We start from the raw sequence: 22612 nt of genomic DNA, 5'->3' as shown, positions 1-22612 counted from the left end.
CATAGGAGGTAGGGAGGGAGAGAGTTAGGGGGAGGGGGAGGGGCACAGAGAACTAATAGAGGGTGACGGAGGACAATCTGACTATGGGTGAGGGGTATGCAACATAATTTAATGACAAGATAACCTAGACATGTTTTCTTTGAATATATGTACCCTGATTTATTAATGTCATCCCATTAACATTAATAAAAATTTATTTAAAAAAAAATAAATAAATGAATAAAAATTAAAAAAGAAATATACATGATAATACAGTAAAAAAAAAAAAAACAAAAAACAAAAAACACTAGAGCACCTGGATATGATAGACATCTATAGGACATTTCATCCCAAAGTGACAGAGTATACATTTTCTCCAGTGTACATGGATCATTCTCAAGAATTGACCATATGTTGGGCCACAAAAATAACATCAGCAAATTCAGAAAAATTGAAGTTGTACCAAGCATATTTTCTGATCATAAAGCCTTGAAACTAGAATTCAACTGCAAAAAAGAGGGAAAAACCCACAAAAATGTGGAAACTAAACAACATACTTTTAAAAAATGAATGAATCAAAGAAGAAATAAGCGCAGAGATCAAAAGATATATACAGACAAATGAAAATGACAATATGACATATCAGAACCTATGGAATGCAGCAAAAGCAGTGATAAGAGGGAAGTTCATATCACTTCAGGCCTATATGAACAAACAAGAAAGAACCCAAGTGAACCACTTAACTTCACACCTTAGGAAACTGGAAAAAAAAGAACAAAAACAACCCAAAACCAGCCAAAGAAAGGAGATAATAAAAATCAGAGCAGAAATAAATGAAATAGAGAACAGAAAAACTATAGAAAAAATTAATAGAACAAGGAGCTGTTTCTTTGAAAAGATCAACAAAATTGATGAACCCATGGCAAGACTTACCAAGAAAAAAAGAGAAAGAACTCATATAAACAAAATCCAAAATGAAAGAGGAGAAATCCCCACAGATATCATAAATATACAAAGAATTATTGTAGAATACTATGAAAAACTTTATGCCACTAAATTCAACAACCTAGAAGAAATGGATAAATTCCTAGAACAATACAACCTTCCTAGACTGCGTCAAGAAGAAGCAGAAACTGACTACAAGACAGCAAAAGTACTCAGAGACAAAAATGGTCATTTCATAATGATTAAGGGGATGCTGAATCAAGAAGACATAACAATCCTTAATATATATGCACCAAACCAAGGAGCACCAAAATATATAAGACAGCTACTTATTGACCTAAAAACAAAAACTGACAAAAATTCAATCATACTTGGAGACCTCAATACACCGCTGACGACTCTAGATCGGTCATCCATACAGAAAATCAATAAAGATATAGTGGCCTTAAACAAAACACTAGAGAACCTGGATATGGTAGGCATCTATAGGACACTTCATCCCAAAGCGACAGAGTATACATTTTTCTCTAGTGTACATGAAACATTCTCAAGAATTGACCATATGTTAGGCCATAAAAATAACATCAGCAAAAGCAGTGATAAGAGGGAAGTTCATATCACTTCAGGCCTTTATGAACAAACAAGATAGTGCCCAAGTGAACCACTTAACTTCACACCTTAAGGAACTAGAAAAAGAAGAACAAAGACAACCCAAAACCAGCCGAAGAAAGGAGATAATAAAAATCAGAGCAGAAATAAATGAAATAGAGAACAGAAAAACTATAGAAAAAATTAATAGAACAAGGAGCTGATTTTTTGAAAAGATCAACAAAATTGAAAAACCCTTGGCAAGACTTACCAAGGAAAAAAGAGAAAGAACTCATATAAACAAAATCCAAAATGAAAGAGGAGAAATCACTACGGATATCATAAATATACAAAGAATTATTGTAGAATACTATGAAAAACTTTATGCCACTAAATTCAACAATCTAGAAGAAATAGATAAATTCCTAGAACAATACAACCTTCCTAGACTGAGTCAAGAAGAAGCAGAAAGCCTAAACAGACCAATTAGTAGGGAAGAAATAGAAAAAACTATTAAAAACCTCCCCAAAAATAAAAGTCCAGGCCCAGACGGTTATACTAGTGAATTCTATCAAACATTCAAAGAAGACTTGGTTCCTATTCTACTCAAAGTCTTCCAAAAAAATTGAAAAAGAAGCAATACTTCCAAACACATTTTTATGAGGCCAACATAACCCTCATACCGAAACCGGGCAAGGACAGCACAAAAAAAGGAAACTACAGACCAATATCTCTAATGAATACAGATGCTAAAATACTAAACAAAATACTGGCAAATTGAATACAATAACATATTAAAAAAAATATACATCATGATCAAGTGGGATTCATCCCAGAATCTCAAGGATGGTTCAACATACGCAAAACGGTTAACGTAAATACACCATATCAACAAAACAAAGAACAAAAACCACATGATCTTATCAATAGATGCAGAAAAGGCATTCGATAAAATACAGCACAATTTTATTTGACTCTCAACAAAATGGGTATAGAAGAAAAATATCTCAACATGATAAAGGCCATATATGATAAACCATCAGCTAACATCATATTAAATGGCACAAAACTGAAGGCTTTCCCCCTTAAATCTGGAACAAGACAGGGTTGTCTACTCTCTCCACTCTTATTTAATGTGGTAGTAGAGGTTCTAGCCAGAGCAATCAGACAAGACAAAGAAATAAAAGGCATCCATATCAGAAAAGAAGAAGTAAAGGTATCACTTTTTGCAGATGTCATGATCCTATACATCGAAAACCCCAAAGAATCTACAAAAAGACTACTAGAAACAATAAGCCAGTACAGTACGGTCGCAGGATACAAAATTAACATACAAAAGTCCATAGCCTTTCTATATGCCAACAATGAAACACTTGAGAATGAACTCAAAAGAATAATCCCCTTCACGATTACAACAACAAAAAATAAAATACCTAGGAATAAACATAACAAAGAATGTAAAGGACCTATATAATAAAAACTACAGCCCTGGCCGGTTGGCTCAGCGGTAGAGCGTCGGCCTGGCGTGCAGGGGGACCCGGGTTCGATTCCCAGCCAGGGCACATAGGAGAAGCGCCCATTTGCTTCTCCACCCCCCACCCCCTCCTTCCTCTCTGTCTCTCTCTCTTCTCCTCCCGCAGCCAAGGCTCCATTGGAGCAAAGATGGCCCGGGCGCTGGGGATGGCTCCTTGGCCTCTGCCCCAGGCGCTAGAGTGGCTCTGGACGCGGCAGAGCGACGCCCCGGAGGGGCAGAGCATCGCCCCCTGGCGGGCAGAGCGTCGCCCCTGGTGGGCGTGCTGGGTGGATCCCAGTCAGGCGCATGCGGGAGTCTGTCTGTCTCTCCCCGTTTCCAGCTTCAGAAAAATGCAAAAAAAAAAAAAAAAAACAAACTACAAAGCATTGTTAAGGGAAATCGAAAAAGATACAATGAGATGGAAGAATATTCCTTGTTCTTGGATAGGAAGAATAAATATAATCAAGATGGCCATATTACCCAAAGCAATATACAAATTTAATGCAATTCCCATCAAAATTCCAATTACATTTTTTAAAGAAATGGAACAAAATATCACCAGATTTATATGAAACTATAAAAAACCCCAAATAGCCTGACTAGGCAGTGGCGCAGTGGATAGAGTGTCAGACTGGGATGCGGAAGGACCCAGGTTCAAGACCCTGGGGTTGCCAGCTTGAGCGCGGGCTCATCTGGCTTGAGCAAAAAGCTCACTAGCATGGACCAAACGTCACTGGCTCGAGCGGGGGTTACTCAGTCTGCTGAAGGCCCACGGTCATGGCACATATGAGAAAGCAATCAATGAACAACTATGGTGTCACAACGAAAAACTGATGATTGATGCTTCTCATCTCTCTCTGTTCCTGTCTGTCTGTCCCTATGTATCCTTCTATCTGACTCTCTCTCTGTCCCTGTAAAAAAAAAAAAAAAAGTATGGAAAAAACCCCGAATAGCCAAAGCAATCCTAAAGAAAAAGAATGAAGCTGGGGCATTACAATACCTGATTTGAAACTATATTATAGGGCCACAACAATCAAAACAGAATGGTATTGGCAGAAAAATAGACACTCAGACCAATGGAACAGAATAGAAAGTCCAGAAATAAAACCACATATATATGGTCAGATAATTTTCGATAAAGGGGCCAACAACACACAATGGAGAAAAGAAAGCCTCTTCAACAAATTGTGCTGGGAAAACTGGAAAGCCACATGCAAAAGAATAAAACTGGACTACAGTTTGTCCCCTTGTACTAAAATTAATTCAAAATGGATCAAAGACCTAAATATAAGACCAGAAACAATAAAGCACATAGAAGAAGACATAGGTTCTAAACTCATGGACCTTGGTTTTAAAGAGCATTTTATGAATTTGACTCCAAAGGCAAGGGAAGTGAAGGCAAAAATTAATGAATGGGGCTACATCAGACTAAGAAGTTTTTGCTCAGCAAGAGAAACTGACAACAAAATAAACAGACAGCCAACTAAATGGGAAATTATATTTTCAAACAACAGATCAGATAAGGGCCTAATGTCCAAAATATACAAAGAACTCATAAAACTCAACAACAAACAAACAAACAATCCCATAAAAAAATGGGAAGAGGACATGAACAGACACGTCTCCCAAGAAGAAATACAAATGGCCAACAGATATATGAAAAGATGCTTATCTTCATTAGTTATTAGAGAAATGCAAATCAAAACTGCAATGAGATACCACCTCACAGCTATTAGATTAGCTATTATCAACAAGACAGGTAATAGCAAATGTTGGAGAGGCTGTGGAGAAAAAGGAACCCTCATTCACTGTTGGTGGGAATGTAAAGTAGTACAACCATTATGGAAGAAAGTATGGTGGTTCCTCAAAAAACTGAAAATAGATCTACCTTATGACCCAGCAATCCCTCTACTGGGTATATACCCCCAAAACTCAGAAACATTGATACGTAAAGACATATGCAGCCCCATGTTCATTGCAGCATTGTTCACAGTGGCCAAGACATGGAAACAACCAAAAAGCCCTTCAATAGAAGATTGGATAAAGAAGATGTGTCACATATACACTACGGAATACTACTCAGCCATAAGAAATGATGACATTGAATCATTTACAACAAAATGGTGGAATCTTGATAACATTATATGGAGTGAAATAAGTAAATCAGAAAAAAAACAAGAATTGCATTATTCCATATGTAGGTGGGACATAAAAACGAGGCTAAGAGACATTGATAAGATTGTGGTGGTTGGGGGGGGGGGGGGGGGGGGTGGGGGGGGGGGCCGGGCCACAAAGAAAACTAGATAGAAGGTGACGGAGGACAATCTGACTTTGGGTGATGGGTATGCAACATAATTGATCGACAAGATAACCTGGACATGTTTTCTTTGAACATATGTACCCTGATTTATTGATGTCACCCTAGTAAAACTGATAAAAAAAAAAGAAAATAAATAAATAAATACACAAACACATGGTCACATCTAATTGGTATAAAGATATTTGATTCAAATCTATTCCAACTGCCCAGAATTCTGAATTCTACTTTTCTAAGACAACCATTTTACACCTCTTTGTACATTGCTATAAATTTTGTTAATAGATACAGTGAACACATGTTAATCATGGATTTATTTCAGGCATACAACAGAAACCCTTGGGCCCCTAATAGTCTACTTCATGTTCAATGACATTTGGAAATCTCACTTGTGATGGAATTATATGAAAATTATTCTTATGGTGAGGAAGAATGTAAATCACTGAAGTTATCCTTTACTAAATTCTACTAAATTCTGATTTTGGGTGGTGAGATTGGGGGGAATCCAAGTGAGTAGAGTAAGAATACAAAACCAATAAAGGAAGGAGGTGGCAGAGGCCATGACAATTTCATCTACATTATTATTTTTCAGCTCTGCTGTTGGTCTCTCAATTTCTTAAACCCAAACTTCTCTTTAGAAGACACACACACACACACACACACACATACACACACACACAATAAATGGCATAGTTCATAATATATGAATATATAACACAATCAAATGAATAGTTCAAAACATTATGGTAATATTGACTTTGAAAAGAAAAATTATAATTAAGCCAGTAACATTTAAACTTGACTTTGCTAGTGCTCACTTCGGCAGCACATATACTAAACTTGACTTTTCTAATCTTGATCAACTCTAAATCTACATAAAAATATTGTTTCTAGTCTATTTTGAGTTTGTTATTGTAATATTTCCTTCTTTTAGTAGTTCTTTCCCTAAATTCTTGTTTTATAATTTCACATATATTGTTCTCCCAGTTAAAAACAAAAACAAAACACTAATTAAAATAATTATGATTCTTTTCTCACTGTTACCATCCTCTTATTTTCTTCCCAGAGAAGCGCAGTTCTAAGAGAGCATATAAAAGGGACTGGCCTCAGCAAGAGCACCAGGCCAGTGATGCCCCATTCCCAATGTGGGTCTGGACACGTGTCAGCTCTGGGGCAGCTCAGCAGTGTGACTGGCTAGTCTAACCATCAGTCACATGCCGCTACACTGGGTAGCATGGTTTTACTCTTAGTGCTCAATGTTTTACCCCTGACCTCCAGCAACATGCTTTCTACTCTTCATAGCCGCTGTACTATATTGGTTAACTGCTTGTGACTGGAAAGTATTCTCTGACCTTCTTCTTCCAGCTGGCAGTGCACTGCATAAAGTAGGAGCTCCACAAATATGCCAACTGATTGAATTAGACAACTGTCATGATGCAGGTCAATTCTTTGCCATTTGGCCACTCTAAATGGAGGTTAAAGGATTCGAACAACTTTGTGGGAAAGTTGCTGGATAAAAATGCACCTCGGTGTTTGTCTAGAGCAGGGGTCTCAAACTCGCGGCCCACGGGCCGCATGCGGCCCGCCGAACAATTTTGTGCGGCCCGCAGACTAATCCACGAAGTTCAAAATATTTTGGATAAAATTAAGTAAGCCTAGGGGCCTACTTGTATTTTTTATTTCTCTAGCATCCTAGCTAGATATTAGCTTAGTTAACAGCAGTTGTGATGCAAACTACAGTTTCTGGTCGTTTTGTGACACTGAGTAAACTGCATGTACGATTGTGCTTGTTGTACTGATTTTTGTTTGTTTTCAACTGCAGTGAGAAAAGTGTTGCATAACAGTTGCCTTTTGTAGACCTAGTGCGGCCCGCCGAATGGCTGTGATCTTGCTCTGCGGCCCACATGCTGAGTTGAGTTTGAGACCCCTGGTCTAGAGGAACCTCAGAGTGCAAGCCTGGCTCCAGGCCCTCACAAACCACTCACGCCCATTTCCTACAAGGGTGGCAGCACACAGGCACCTACTGTTTATAACAGAAGAGAGGGAGCAACAGAGAGAGGTGCAGCTTCGTATGATTTCTGAGAGTCCAACTATATTGTAAGATTACTTTTGAGTCTGGAAATTAAAGAGAAAATTCTGCCACGGGAGATGGTTTATAATGATAGAGTGTCAATGTTGAAGTAGTAAATTAGTTGTAAAATAATTTTTTCAACATTTACAATTTGACATTTTTCTTTCTTTTTTTAAGCACATGGTCCCTTCTCCAAAGGTTGGTTAGAGTCACCTATGAAACTTTTAACTACCCATGCTACTCCCCACTTTCCTTAAGGGTCCCTCTCTCCCACCCTCTCTAGGCATTACCACTATGATGAATCACCATTACTACTAAGGGTATACTTGTACACTGGGGACAGAAAAATGTGAAAACTCTCTGTATTAAGCTGAGTTCCAACAGGATACAATTAGATTCAGTGAGAATATATCCAACCTAACACCCAACTTTCAAGGAAACATTTTTTTATAGCTGGAAGAAAAAAAAGTGAAAAGAACATTATTTCTTTTTTAAAAGATACTAGACATAACATAATTACAACTTAGTCTTTTTTTAAGAAAAATTAAAAAAATTTTTTTTTAATTTATTGATTGTTATGAAAGACAAAGGGAGGGAGAGAGAGAGACAGGAACATTAATCTGTTCCTGTATGTGCCCCGACCAAGAATCAAACTAGCAACCTTTGCACTTCAGGACAATATTCTAACCAACCGAGCTATCTGGCCAGGATACAACTTATTCTTTAAAAATACTTTATTTTTGCCCTGGCCAGTTGGATCAGCGGTAGAGCGTCAACCTGGCATGTGGAAGTTCCGGTTCTATTCCCAGTCAGGGCACACAGGAGAAACACTCATCTGCTTTCCCCTTTCCTATCTCTCTATTTCTCTCTTCCCCTCCCACAGCCAAGGCTCCACTGGAGCAAAGTTGGCACAGGCCCTGAGGATGGCTCCATGGCCTCTGCCTCAGGTGCTAGAATGGCTCCAGCCCCAATGGAACAATGTCCCAGATGGGCAGAGCATCGCCCCCTGGTGGGCATGCTGGGTGGATCCAGGTCAGGTGCATGCAGGAGTCAGTCTGACTGCCTCCCTGCTTCTAACTTCAAAAAAATACAAAAAATTAAAATTTAAATTTAAAAAAGTACTTTATTTTTAAATTTTAAAACTTACAGAGAAGTAGAATGAACACCTGGTACCTATAGTCTACATTTAATATTGTCAACATTTTCCCATACTTACTTCCTCTATTTTGAAGTATATAAAAAAATATAGATCATGACATTTCATCTCTAGAGGCATTTAGTATCTGTTTCTATGCACATTTTCTTCACAACTACAATTACATGATCCCACCTTAGATGATTAATAGTAATTGTTTAATATCATCTAATATCCACTCCATATCCCAATCTCTGGAATGGTTCCCCCCAAATGTGCTATATTTTTATGTTCAAAATAGGATCTAAACAAGGGTCACATATTTGCATTGACAACTCAGTTTATGTAAGGAATTTCCTGCCTTTTTTCTTCATTGTCCTTTTCTGACTTTTTCAACATTTAATGACTATTAGGAGCAAGGAAAGGATGGTCCCAACCTAAATCTAATGAATTCAGTTATCTGAGCACCTCTAATAAATTTTTAAAGAAAAAGTTCTAGTAGTCAACTTAGATATTTTTGTTTTGAATTTGTTTTGACAAGAGGAAGGGGTTTCTTCTGTCCTCTGGAAGAATGACTAGTATGGGGGAGGGCCACATGTCATCAGTCTTAGCCACATGGAGTGGGGCTCTGAGCCTTAAGGAAGAAGATGCTGCAGACAAAACCCAAAAGAACTGCTCCCTGAGGCACCGGGCACCGTCTGTGCAACTCAGGTAGGGAAAGCATGTCCTCCTTCTGCAGCGCCACACAGCACAGTGCCATGTCATGCGACCTCAAATTTTAAAAATTTGAAATAATGTAATAAAAAGATTAGAAAAGTCTTACATTGTGACAAATTTTAAAATCCAACCCCTCAAATTAACATTTTATCTAGAAGCACTTCATTTCAAAGCTGGTAGCAAAATCAATTGAAAGTTCTAAGTTCTTGGTACTACTTTGGCAGGTAAACAAATTTGGTTTTAGTTATTAAGTACGAGTTTGACTTAGAAGTCTTTAGAAAAGTGTTTTTATCAGCATGATCTCTAGGTATGGTTTGAGTAGAGCAAAGAGTCCAGAGAACAGAGCACTGTTTTGGTATCTTACGGATTTGTGGTTGCAGAAGCCTGGCTCAGTTAGACATTGGAGTTCTTGGAAAGTCTAGAGCAGCCAAGCTCAGGCTCCACCTTCAGATGGCTTCAGAGGTTTGGGACAGAGACACTACTGAGGAATTGCTGAATTCATGTGAGATAGTGTTGGGATTCCCAGAAATAACTGGTTGGAATTTTAAAGAGAAACCAATCTCCTATATTATGAAGACAAGCTAGAGGAAGTGAAATTTGGAATGTTACTATGAATACTGTTCTATTTGTATCCCAGGTTTATGAGAACTGGGGAAATTTTGTAATAAATAAAAAGATAAAGAAATGAAATTAGAAATCATGAAAGCTAACTTACAGAATTTATGGATCTTTAACGTGAGTAGTAATCTGACCCATTAATTTTTAACTTTGTAAAACATGGTGCATATATTATATGAGAAAATGAATATATTTAAATAAAACCTGTAGAAAAATGTTTAATTCTATAATATTTGAGGTACCTAGTATAATACTGGAAACCTGGTAAGACTCAAATGAAAAATAAATGTAAATTGTTCATTACCACCAAACTGGCATTACAAGAAATGTTAAAGGGAATTTAGTAAGTGGAAAGGCCTAAATGAGAAATAAAATATATGAAAGAAAAAAATCTCACTAGTAAAAGCAAACATATAGTAAAGGTAGTAGACAACCACTTATAAATCTAGTATGAAAACAATTAAAAATTTTAATAAATACATACTTATCAATAATTACTTTAACTGTAAATGAACCAAGTGCTCCATTCAAAAGAAACAGGGTGACTTGAATGGATTTAAAAACAAGGCTTTTACATATGCTGCCTATATGAGATTCACTTCAGATAAAAAGATACACACAGACTAAAAGTAAAGGGATAGAAAAAGATATTTCATGAAAATAAAAAATTTTTTAAAGCTGGGATAGCAATACTTATAGCAAACAAAATAGACTTTGAAATAAAGGCTATAACACTCTTGTCTCTACAAAGAAGGACCCAGAAATTCCACTTCTGGATGTTATCTGAAGAAAATAAAACACTAATTCGAAAAGATATATGCACCTCTCTGTTCACTGCAGCATAATTTACAATAAGCATGATATGGAAGCAACACACTGGAATATTACTCAGCCATGAAAAAGAATGAAATCTTGCCATTTACATTGACAACATGGATGGACCTAGAGGATATTATACTAAGTGCAGTAAGTCAGAGAAAGATAAATACTGCATCATTTTACTTATATGTGGTATCTAAAAAAACTAAACAAATAAACAACACAGACTCGCAGAAACAAAAAAATTGGTTATTGCCAGAGGGTGGGGATATAGACAAAAAGGTGAAGAGGACTAAGAAGTACAAGGGTATTTCTGTTCTTTTTTTAATTTTTTTTTTTGTTTTCTTATCAAGTGAGACAGAGGCAGGGAAGTGGAGAGACAGACTCCCACATGCTCCCCAACTGGGATCTACCCAGCAAGCCCCATCTGGGGCTGATGCTGTGCCCATCTGGGGCTGCTGCTCTGTTGCTAGGCAATCAAGCTATTTCAGTGCCTGAGGATCCATCCTCAGTGCCCAGGGCCAATTTTCTCATTTGAGCCTTGGCTGCAGGAGAGGAAGAGAGAGAGAGAAGGGGTGGGTAAAGAAGCAGATGGTCACTTATCCTGTGTGCCTTGACTGGGATCGAACCCAGAACTTCCACATGCTGGGCCGATGCTCTGCTGAAAAAACTGGCTAGGGCTAAGAGGTACAAGCTTATAGTTAGAACATAAATAAGTCACAGGGTTATAAAGTATAGCAGAGGGAATACAATCAATAATATCACAATAACTTTGTACGGTGACAGATGGATACTGGACTTTTCATGGTGATCACTTTGTAAGGTAAACAAATGTCAAATCATTATGTTGTACATCTGAAATTAATATAATATTGTATGTCAACTATACTTTAATTTAAAAACTTTGCATTCCAGAATGAAAAAAATATAAATGTAAATCATTAATTTCATATGATGATTGTGGGATTTTAGCATATTATAACAATTTTTCTTCTGCTAGGCAATTCCTTTTCTTGCTCAGTTAACTCTTGAATCAAGAAATTATATATTCAGCCTTGACCAGGTAACTCAGTCTGTTAGAACATTGTCCCCACATGTCAAGGTTGTGGATTCAATCCCTGGTCAGGGCCCATGTAAGAATCAACCAATGAATGCATAAATAAGTGGAAAAACAAATTGATGTTTCTTGCTCACTCTCTCCTTCCATCCTTTTCTCTTTGTAAATAAATAATATATTCAATTGTCTTAAGATATCTCACCATATTTTAAAGTACCATGACTTTACTCCATTCATGAGCTTCATTAATATCCCACATAGTATCATTTTAGTGATGCTAGCAAAAGTATGACATTTGCTATAAAATGAATGTGTGTGTCTCCCAAAATTCTTATGTTGAAACCTAATCCCCACCTGACCTGTGGTGGTGCAGTGAATAAAGCGTTGACTTAGAACACTGAGGTTGCCAGTTCAAAACACTGGGCTTGCCTGGTCAAGGCACATGTGGGAGTTGATGCTTTCTGCTCCACCGCCCCTTCTCTCTCTCTCCCTCTCCCCTCTCTAAAATGAATAAATAAAAAAAGATTTAGCTTGACCAGGCAGTGGAACAGTAGATAGAGTGTCAGACTGGGATGCAGAGGACCCATGTTCGAAACTCCGAGGTCACCGGCTTGAGCGCAGGCTCACCAGCTTGAGCATATGGTCACTGGCTTGAGCGCGGGATCACAGACATGACCCCATCGTCACTGGCTTCAAGCCAAGGTCACTGGCTTGAGCCCAAGATTGCTGGCTTGAGCAAGAGGTCAAATCACTCTGCTAGTCAAGGCACATACGAGAAATCAATCAATGAACAACTAAGGTGCCACAATGAAGTCTTGATGCTTCTTCTCATCTTTCTCCCTTCTTGTCTGCCTGTCCCTATCTGTCTCTCTCTTTGTCTCTTTCTCTGCCTCTGTCACAAATATATTATATATATATAATAAAAATATTAAGAAAGAAAGAAAGAAACCTAATCCCTAGTGTGATAGTATTTGGAGGAAGGGTCTTTTGGAGATGATTAGAACATAAGGATGGAGCCCTCATGGATGGGATTAGTGCCTTTTTAAAAGAGACACCAGAGAACTCCCTCACCCCTTCTGCCTTGTGAAGTTATAGCAAGAAGATGGCAGTTTATGAACCCAGAAGCAGCCTCCAAATTTTCCAACACCTTGATTTTGGACTTCCCAGCCCCCAGAACTGTAAAAAACAAACTCCTTGTTTCTAACCACACAGTATATGGTATTTTAAATATAGACTAAGACAGGGTTTATAAATATGTGTTGAATGCATAGTCTATTTTAAATCCCTCCCAACTTAGATATTTTTATTTTTCATAGGCTGTAAAGTTTACTATTAATACATAACAACGGTAAAAAGAAACCATGTCTCTAATTCAGAAGTGAATAATGTATGTAACATACAGCATAGTATCAAGAATTGGATTTTTCACAATGAGTATGTTTCTTATTTTTTGATCTTCTGCAAAGTATTTAAAGAGTCTTTAATGCCCAGTGGTCTTTTGTACCTAAAGAGAAACCCTCACTGCTATTTGTATTTTAATGCTCAATACAACTTTATAAACTAATTTTTCTTAAATATGTAAATGTTTGTTATAAACTTTATTAAATAAAGTCCCTGAAACAATATAAAATAAAATAAAAACTTATAAGTACGTTGTTTAGAACTCTCAAATGCCATACATGACCGATAAACATACATAAATTCCATATAACTATTATGGAACTATTATTACTTACTTTACCCTTAAATTTATCCTAAAGTAACCAACATAAATCTACTTCTTGACCTCATTATTTCTACACTTCATTATTTTTATTCCTTCCAGGTTACAGTAATAGTTATTTTGATGCCTACCCAGGAAACAATAATCTACCCAATCTCAAAAGAAAAGGAACACTTTTGCAAAGCAACAAGGATACTGGATGTGGTTATCAACTAGTTGATTCTTGTTTGGGGCACAGGATCTGTCTGCCTTTATCAAATGATTAAAACCCAAGCCCCTGGAGTCATAAGTTACCTCTTCATAGTTAAACTTGGTTATATCAGTAAGACCTGCTATTTCTGCATCTTTCATTTAGATTTTAGGGTTTAGTTACACAATGCTCCCTGTGATAACCTTATTTTAAAAGTCACGTAAGGGGATGATCTCTTGAACATACTAAGTGAGAAGGCTATATAGAGTCTGCTACTTCTGTGTAAGAAGTTGTAGGGGAGGAGAATACAGTGTATTTGCTAGTATTTTTCAAAATGAAACAATGGAAGAAGATAAGCTAAAAATTACTAAAAGTAGTTACCTAGGAAAAGGGAAGGAATGAGGAAGATAAAGAGGCAGAAATGCAAGCAATATTTCTCTGGATACTCCTGATTTATTGTTTTGATTTTGTTGCCATGTAATGTTATACGTAACTGAAAGGGGAAAAAACATGACCATAGGTTTAAAAAAAAGAACTAATTTAGGTAACAAAAAAATGTATTATTTTTTACTGCAAATACTGGATAGGAAATACACATCTGAAAGACAAAAAGAATTGCGTAATTTTCTTGAACTGCATTAGGTCGTTTTATTGTTAGCGGTTCTATGGTATCGTTATTCTGAAACCAGTATATATGCATTGTAGGGTAAAACTAAATAAGCATTATGTTCATGTCTAGGGGTATCAAGATTCATTAACAGTCACATCAGGGGTGCCTCCTGATGTGAGGTGCTAGGAAGCACACAACACCTCCATACATTATTCTTGTCACCAAGAGGGAGAAGGGTGAAAAAGAACTTGAATAATAGGCTGTAGGTCTAACTACAGCTTTCAAGAAATACAAGAAACAGAACAAATGAAAACATGCCAGAGGAAACAATAAGAATGTGTGACACTTTACATGCAAATGATCTGTTTCCTTTAATAAATGAGTGACATGGGAAAAAATAAGTCAGGAAAACTATTGTAGATTACAAGAGACATTAGATACATAACAGCCAAGCCAATATGTGGACCCTGTATGGATTTTGACTAAGAGCCATAAGTAAAAAGGCATTTTTGAGACAATTTGAGAAACACAAACATGAACTAAACATAGAATTTATATACGTATCTGAATATAATCAGCACTAGATTATATTCAGGAATTATTGCCAATTTCATTACATAGACAATGGCAGTGTGCTACGTTCTCTAAAAATCTCATTTCCTGTTGGAGATGCATACTGAAGTATTTACTGGTAAAATGATACAATTCCTGGGATTCGCTTTCCAATGTTCCAACAAAAAAGGGAAAGGGGAAAACAATTAACAAGAATGGCAAAATTTTGATTAGTGTTGAAGCTTTATGATGGGAAGTTATTATGGCATTCTTCCTATTTTCATTATGTTTAAATTTTTCCATAATGAAAAGATTGTTTTAATGTTACAGATGCCTTTTATTCCTGTAATTAATAAACCCATCTGGAGACTTCATTTCCTAAGAAATGAGAATCAAGTCTGTGAAGCTAGTTTCCTCCTTACAATGGTTGATTCTTTCATCTTGGAATACACATTTAAACTATATAATTACTGTTATGAGAATATTTCCTATTTTTATAACTATTTGACTTACAGTTTCCTGTAGTAAATCTTCTCTGTTTGCATAAATAGAAGCAAATATGATATATTTATAAATAGACACAGCAGGAAGCCCTTGCTGTGCAGGACTATAGAGTGAGACCATAAAATTGACTGCATGCTGAAACCAAGCAAAGCAATATTAGTAATCAATGGGGAAATTATAATTATTCATGGTTTTTACAATGTTTTTTCAGAATAATAAAACTCTTAGTGGCAATTATTACTGTGTAAAAGAAAAAATTTAAAAAGGAAAGCTAATACTTAATTTACATATGTAATTTAAAAGATGAGAAACTTTGAAAATTAGTCTTATTTCTTTATAAAATAAAATAAAAAACAATTTTTCAGTTTTTGCTGAGGGTGAAGGAGAAAGGAATCAATCTATATCCAATCTATAGTTTAAGCCCCATAAGCAGTCCAAGGTACCTGGAGATTAACATTTTGTGAAGTCACATCTAGTTTCTATTTTTCCTAATTTATGATATGAAATGGGCATCTTTCCCATGTTTTGCCTAATTGTCATGTTCCATTTTAAGTCAGGATCACCTTCCAATATTTTATCCTTTGTGCTATCAACATCATAAAATAGCTCTAAGAATTCCTTTTTAATAAAACTTGATGATTGAAGTAGCTATGTGTCTGTTGCAATTCTGTGCATTAAAAAAAAAAGTTCTCTGTAGGGCTTTGACCTAGCAAGTAAGGGATGAGGATGAGGAACCTAGAATCCCTCCCCTGGTACTCCCCTCAGCTCCTGAGGTTGCACCGAAAATCTTCAGGAACTTGGTTTGCAGATTTCTTCACTCCACGCTAGATCAGAGGTCTGTGGTGGATAAAGTCATTAAGACACCACGTACCACGCTACAGACCAACAAGGATCAGACGTGCGCGTTCTTCCCAGTATATTAGTACCTCAGAATCATCTCTCTGTTGCAGACCACTGATCAGGAAGGATCCAGGGTTACTCTCTACCCATCCTTCTAAATGATGCTTCAGATTGTTCCTGCTTCTTGGCACTCACCTTGACGGTGGCTTTGATTCCACTTACCAGTGCTCAACTTCACCAGCAGATCCCCAGCCCTGCCCATGCTTCCTGAGACACCGCCTGGGGTCTGGAGGTGCCACCTGTGGTCCCACACACATTTAACTTATTTCAGTATTTCTATCCCCACATACCTTTTGCTATTTTTGCTCCTCTTAGATACATAGTCTTTGTTCTAAGAGTGTGTGTCCTGAAGTACTTCCTTGCCCTCTTTATAGGATCAAAACCAGATGTTGGAGCTGATTGTTCCTTTCATTAACAATCAGCTGGCTTTTAACTTAAATCTCATTAATGTTTTTGGCTATATCTTTATGAGCATAATTCCTGGGCAGATGGCAGAGAATGAAGGGAGATGGAATACAGAAGGAAGTAGATTAGAAAGGAAAGAATATATCTTCCTTTAAAGCTTTTCATGCTATTTTTATCATTATAAAGAGGCAAGAGAGGAGAGGAAAAAGAAAGAGGAAATAGGGAAATTTAATATAAATATTTTCTCAAAAAGAGGAAGAATAAATGACTGCCTCAACGTTTCTTGGAAATTTGGGAGGGTTATTATGAGTGTGGCTGTGTGTATGTGTGTGTGTCTGTGTGTGTGTGATGTCCCATCACTTTTGAGAGTGCCCTAATTGCAAAATCAGTCTGATCTCACACTCTGACCTATATTCTATTTGAGAGCTTCCATCAAAAATTAAAAATATATATTTTAGAATGCATTATTACTAATCCTTACCAGATGATCGTTGAATCCAAAAAGTTGTTCCAAGTAAGTTTCAGATAATCTCCGAATTTTGGGTTTCATTGCTGGATCAATACACATATCCCTTTAATAAAATCATAAAACACAGTTAAAAATTAATTTTATTTTATAGTAGTTAGTTCTATAACTAAAGCAGCAGTTCTTTAGGTGAAATGTAAGGAAGAGACACATCCCCCTTAGGAAGGTATATCAGAATCACTAGGAGGACTTTTCCACAATACTCCCACTCAAGATTTTGCTGTGCTCTGCAAGAAGGCATGCCTCCCTTTCTTCATCTCCAACTTGAAATAAACTGCCCTAGAATGCGCAGTATTGGTGAACACTCTATAAATATTTCTCAGGTTGAGAACCAGTGTTCCTATCAAAGTCTTATGGAGGCCCTGGCCAGTTGGCTCAGTGGTAGAGTGTTGCCTCAGTGTGTGGAAATCCCAGGTTTGATTCCCTGCCAGGGCACACAGGAGAAGCAGCCAACTGGGGCATTGCTCCGCTGCAACCAGAGCCATTCTAGCACCTGAGGCAGAGGCCATGGAGCCCAAGCCAACTTTGTTCCCATGGAGCCTTGGCTGCAGGAGGGGAAGAGAGAGATAGAGAGGTAGGAGAGGGGGAGGGGTGGAGAAGCAGATGGGCGCTTCTGCGCATTGCACCCTGGTGGGCATAGCAGGTGGATCTCGGTTGGCTGCATGCAGGAATCTGTCAGTCTGCTGCCCCCCACTTCTCATTTCGAAAAAATACAAAAAACAAAACGGCTTATGGATTTATAATCTTATGGAGGAATCCTTTAACAATTTTAAGATTGGATGCATTCATTAGCAAGATCTTTTTTGATACCATACAATAAGGGTTTTACCTTCAAAATACCTCCCCCTACCACAAATCAAAACAATACTCACCACTGAAGACTTTCCAGGCCATTTTTCATGATAGTGATGATCATTTCCTCTAAATACCTCAGCGGATCCCGAGGACAGATAACAAGCAGACCGCACAACAGGGCCTGAGAAGAGGGATTAATGTTTCTCGATCTGCATGTTCTCACCGAGCAACAGTGCTCCTGCACTATTATTGCAAAGTCAAATAACATGATCGTTTTAAGTACACATACTTTATAGATGCCCCTTTCTATTTATTCAATTTAATATTGTTCTGAAATCAAATCAAAATGTAGTTTACCTTTACTCTTTAAAAAAAATTATAAATAACACATGAAAGAATCCCCACAGTGTTTTGTACTGAGGAGTGTTTTATAGTTAAATTAAAGGCATCATTGTGTTCTTCAAATTAGTGATTTCTACCATTTTTAAATACGAGGAACTCCTTTTTAAAGTTAAAAACTCCTCAGACTTAACCAGAAAAGTGACTGAGAAAATCCACCATCAAAATCTACTATGGGGTCTAGTCAAGATGGTATTGTCAGTAAATGTGGTACTTGGAACCTCCCACAACCACAACCAAATTACAACTAAACTACAAATAACCATCATTCAGAATGCCTGAAATCTAGCTAAACAGAAGTCCCTACAACTAAGAATATAGAGAGGAAGCCACATGGAGACTGGTGGGAGTGGCAGAGAGCAGCAGGAGCTGGTCCACACCCACATATGAAGGTTAAAAATTAAGAGGGGTATCCTGGCTGTGAAGGTCCCCCCAAAGGAGTGAGGGGTTCCAACTCCACATCAGAACCTTCCACCCAGGTTTCAGTGCCAGGAAGAGAAGTTCGTATAACTTCTGGCTGTGAAAACCAGTGGGGATTGTGGCTGAGTGAGATGGAGGGCTGCTGGAGTCCCAGGCATTCCTCCTAAAGGGCCCGCATGGGGCTGTAAAATACAGCAGGAGGAATATAGTCAATAATATTATAATAACTATATGTGGTGGCAGATGGGTACTAGATTTATCAGGGTATTCATAAGTTATATAAATGTCTAATCATGGGGATGTACACCTGAAACTAATATAATATTGTATGTTAACTATAATTGAAAAATGAAAAAAAATTTTAATTTGTAGATTCAAGCCTGACCAGGTGGTGGCACAGTGGACAGAGCATTGAACTGGGTCACTGGGGACCCAGGTTTGAAACCCCGTGATCACCGGCTTGAGTGCAGGCTCATTCGGCTTGACCATGGGCTCACCAACTTGAGTACAGGGTTGCTGGCTTGAGCTCAAGTCACTGGCTTGAGCAAGGGGTCATTCGCTCTGCTGTAGCCACTGTCCCCTCCTCCCATCAAGGCACATATGAGAAGGCAATCTATGAACAACTAAGGAGCTGCAACGAAGAATTGATGCTTCTCATCCCTCTCCCTTCTTGTCTGTCTGTCCCTAACTGTCCTTCTCTCTGTCTCTGTCACACACAAAAAAAATCTGAAGATTCGAGAAGCCTTTATGAACTGTATTTGAATTTTACTTTTCACAACATCTACAGCAGAGTATATATTTGAAAAATTGTAGCAATGGTTAAAGCACATTACAGAACTCAGAAAGCTACTGCTATCATATTGGTGAGACATACAGAATTATTTCATATTTCTCCATTTGAGACTGAGAAAAAGGTTTACAGCACCTGGAATCTTCCTTAGACATTTGTCTTTGCCTTCCGGTTCCCTCTCTATGTGGGGCAGTGTGGGGCGGAGCTTTCTTTGGCCCTTCCTCCACACACAACCGATGCTTCTGGCTTTGCGCCTACTCCTCTAGCTCAGAAGCACGGACCCCACCCTCTGAGTATGCACAGTTCTTCCCACCTGCGTGGGCCAGGTGTCAGCAGGTTCTTAGGCTCTCAGCAGTTCTCATAGCATTCCTTCAGGAAAAAAGAAGGCAACTTCTCCCGACTGAACCCTGCACCATGCACTTCCCACTTTGCAATAGCTCCACATCCCCGCCTCATGTGCAGTCTGCAGGCTGAAACACCCAGCCCGGAAGACAATGACAAAATGGTTAGATCTAGATCAGGGGTCCCCAAACTTTTTACACAGGGGGCCAGTTGTTCACTATCCCTCAGACCGTTGGAGGGCCGGACTATAAAAAAAACTATGAACAGCCTGACCTGTGGTGGTGCAGTGGATAAAGCACCGACCTGGAGCACTGGAGGTCGCAGGTTCAAAACCCCAGGCTTGCCAGGTCAAGGCACATATGGGAGTTGATACTTCCTGCTCCTCCCTTATCTCTCTCTCTCTCTCTATCTGTCTCTCTCTCCTTTCTAAAATGTATAAATAAAATAAAAGAATATTCACTACAAAAAAAAAAAAAACTATGAACAAATCCCTATGTACACTGCACATATCTTATTTTAAAGTAAAAAAACAAAACGGGAACAAATACAATATTTAAAATAAAGAACAAGTAAATTTAAATCAACAAACTGACCAGTATTTCAATGGGAACTATGGGCCTGCTTTTGGCTAATGAGATGGTCAATGTCCGGTTCCATATTTGTCACTGCTAGCGTAACAAGTGATATGACGCGCTTCCCGAGCTGTGACGAGTGCATCTCGTGTCACCGGAAGTAGTACTGTACGTGAGCGATGCCGCGCTTTGTGGCACCGCCACATACAGTACTCCAGGAGCACAGGATGCATCTCTCACTGACCACCAATGAAAGAAGTGCCCCTTCCGGAAGTGCGGCAGGGGCTGGATAAATGGCCTCAGGGGGCCGCATGTGGCCCGCGGGCCGTAGTTTGGGGACCCCTGATCTAGATGTTGCTCCTCTCCAACTCTGCCTCCTGACCTAGCCCCATTGCTGCTCACAATGAGCCCTCAGCCACTTTCAGACTGACTTCCTTCTCTCCAAACCTAGAAAATATCCGTGCACAGGAGATCAGGGTTGTCACCATAACTGTAAGCTGGGATTGAATAGTCTTCTATGTATTACCAAAGGGCGGAAGCCTTTAGTTAGATGGAGGCAGACTTCAGGCAGCTCCCTAAATAGCCCTGATGAAGGGTCATCTGCTTTCTCGCACTTGTGTGCCTGGGTCCCCAGAGAGCCCAGTGTCTGTACTCCCTGCCCCGTTTCCCCTCCCCCATCCCAGCCTGGCACCTTGAGGACATCTGCATCAGAATCACCAATGGAGTGATTTGGTCTCTAAGGACAGGCCTGGGAACCTATATTTTGACTGGATTTGGGGTTAATTCCTACATCTAATCTAAAGTCTGAGAACTAGTGCCTTCCTGGAATTCACCGGTTTTTTTAAGGTTTTTTGGGGGGGGGTTTGTTTTAGTCACTGATGGTGGGAATGTAAACTGGTACAGCCATTATGGAAGAAAGTATGGTGGTTCCTCAAAAAATTAAGAATAGAACTGCCATATGATCCAGCAATTCCTCTACTAGGTGTATACTCCCAAAACTTGAAAACACTAGTACACAAAGACACATGCTCCCCCATGTTTATTGAAGCATTATTCACAGTGGCCAAGACATGAAACCAATCAAAGTGTTCTTCAATAGAAGATTGGATAAAGAAGAAGTGATACATCTATACCAGGGGTCCCCAAACTTTTTACACAGGGGGCCAGTTTACTGTCCCTCAGACCGTTGGAGGGTCAAACTATAAAAAAAAACTATGAACAAATCCCTATGCACACTGCACATATCTTATTTTAAAGTAAAAAACCAAAATGGGAACAAATACAATATTTAAAATAAAGAACTAGTAAATTTAAATTAACAAACTGACCAGTATTTCAATGGGAACTATGCTCCTCTCACTGACCACCAATGAAAGAGGTGCCCCTTCCAGAAGTGGGGCGGAGGACAGATAAATGGCCTCAGGGGGTCGCATGCTGCCCGCGGGCCGTAGTTTGGGGACCCCTGATCTATACAATGGAATACTATTCAGTCATATGAAATAATGACACACTGCCATTTACAACTTGGATGGACCTTGGAAACATTATACTAAGTGAAATAAGTAAATTGGAAAAGCGTGAAACTCACCACTAAGCTGAATTTTTAAGAACATTGGGATCTGATTAATTAATATAAGAAATTGCTTTTTCTTTATATTTCGAATCTCTACAGATCAGAAAATTACATTTCTTGAAAAGCTGTCTTGCAGGAAGTAAATTCAGGTTGAAAGAGTAAGTCTCTAGATTGCTATTAAGGGTGTATGAAATTAGCATAGTTCAAATGTTCACTTTTTGCACAAGAAATCTCATTGTTCATAGTTTCCCACTAGGCAAAATACAGTAGCCTAAGGTTTTATATATTATTGTGTGAACAGTGCATAGCTACATGCCAATAAGAAAGCATAATTAGTGAATTAATAGGTTTTCTTCCTGCTTATTGAAAATATAGATTACAAAACCATTAGCTTGGTTTTCATAAGCAGAGGTGAAATATGCAGACATTCTCACAAGATGAATGTTTGACTCTCAAAATCATTAATCAGGGCTTTATTATTGCTTGCTTTTTAAGTAAAAACTTACACAATCAAGGACAAAGAAGACCATGACTTAATTATCCAGACTGACT

At 38.2% G+C, this 22612-nt stretch overlaps 1 protein-coding gene across 1 annotated transcript in view; it reads right to left on the bottom strand.

Annotated features, from left to right (window-relative positions):
- Positions 1-22612, bottom strand: part of FBXL13 (F-box and leucine rich repeat protein 13) — a 273369-nt gene that overhangs the window by 237763 nt on the left and 12994 nt on the right. The window contains exons 2-3 of the mRNA XM_066353904.1: positions 18042-18145; positions 17125-17215 (exon numbers count right to left, since the gene is read on the bottom strand). Coding sequence (XP_066210001.1) covers positions 17125-17215; positions 18042-18145 — 195 coding nt within the window. The remainder of the gene's footprint in view (positions 1-17124; positions 17216-18041; positions 18146-22612) is intronic.

Source organism: Saccopteryx leptura, chromosome 12 (genome assembly GCF_036850995.1).
Source record: "Saccopteryx leptura isolate mSacLep1 chromosome 12, mSacLep1_pri_phased_curated, whole genome shotgun sequence".
Lineage (NCBI taxonomy): Eukaryota > Metazoa > Chordata > Mammalia > Chiroptera > Emballonuridae > Saccopteryx > Saccopteryx leptura.
The sequence above is the reverse complement of the archived record's forward strand: the minus strand, read 5'-3'. Positions and strand labels throughout refer to the sequence as shown.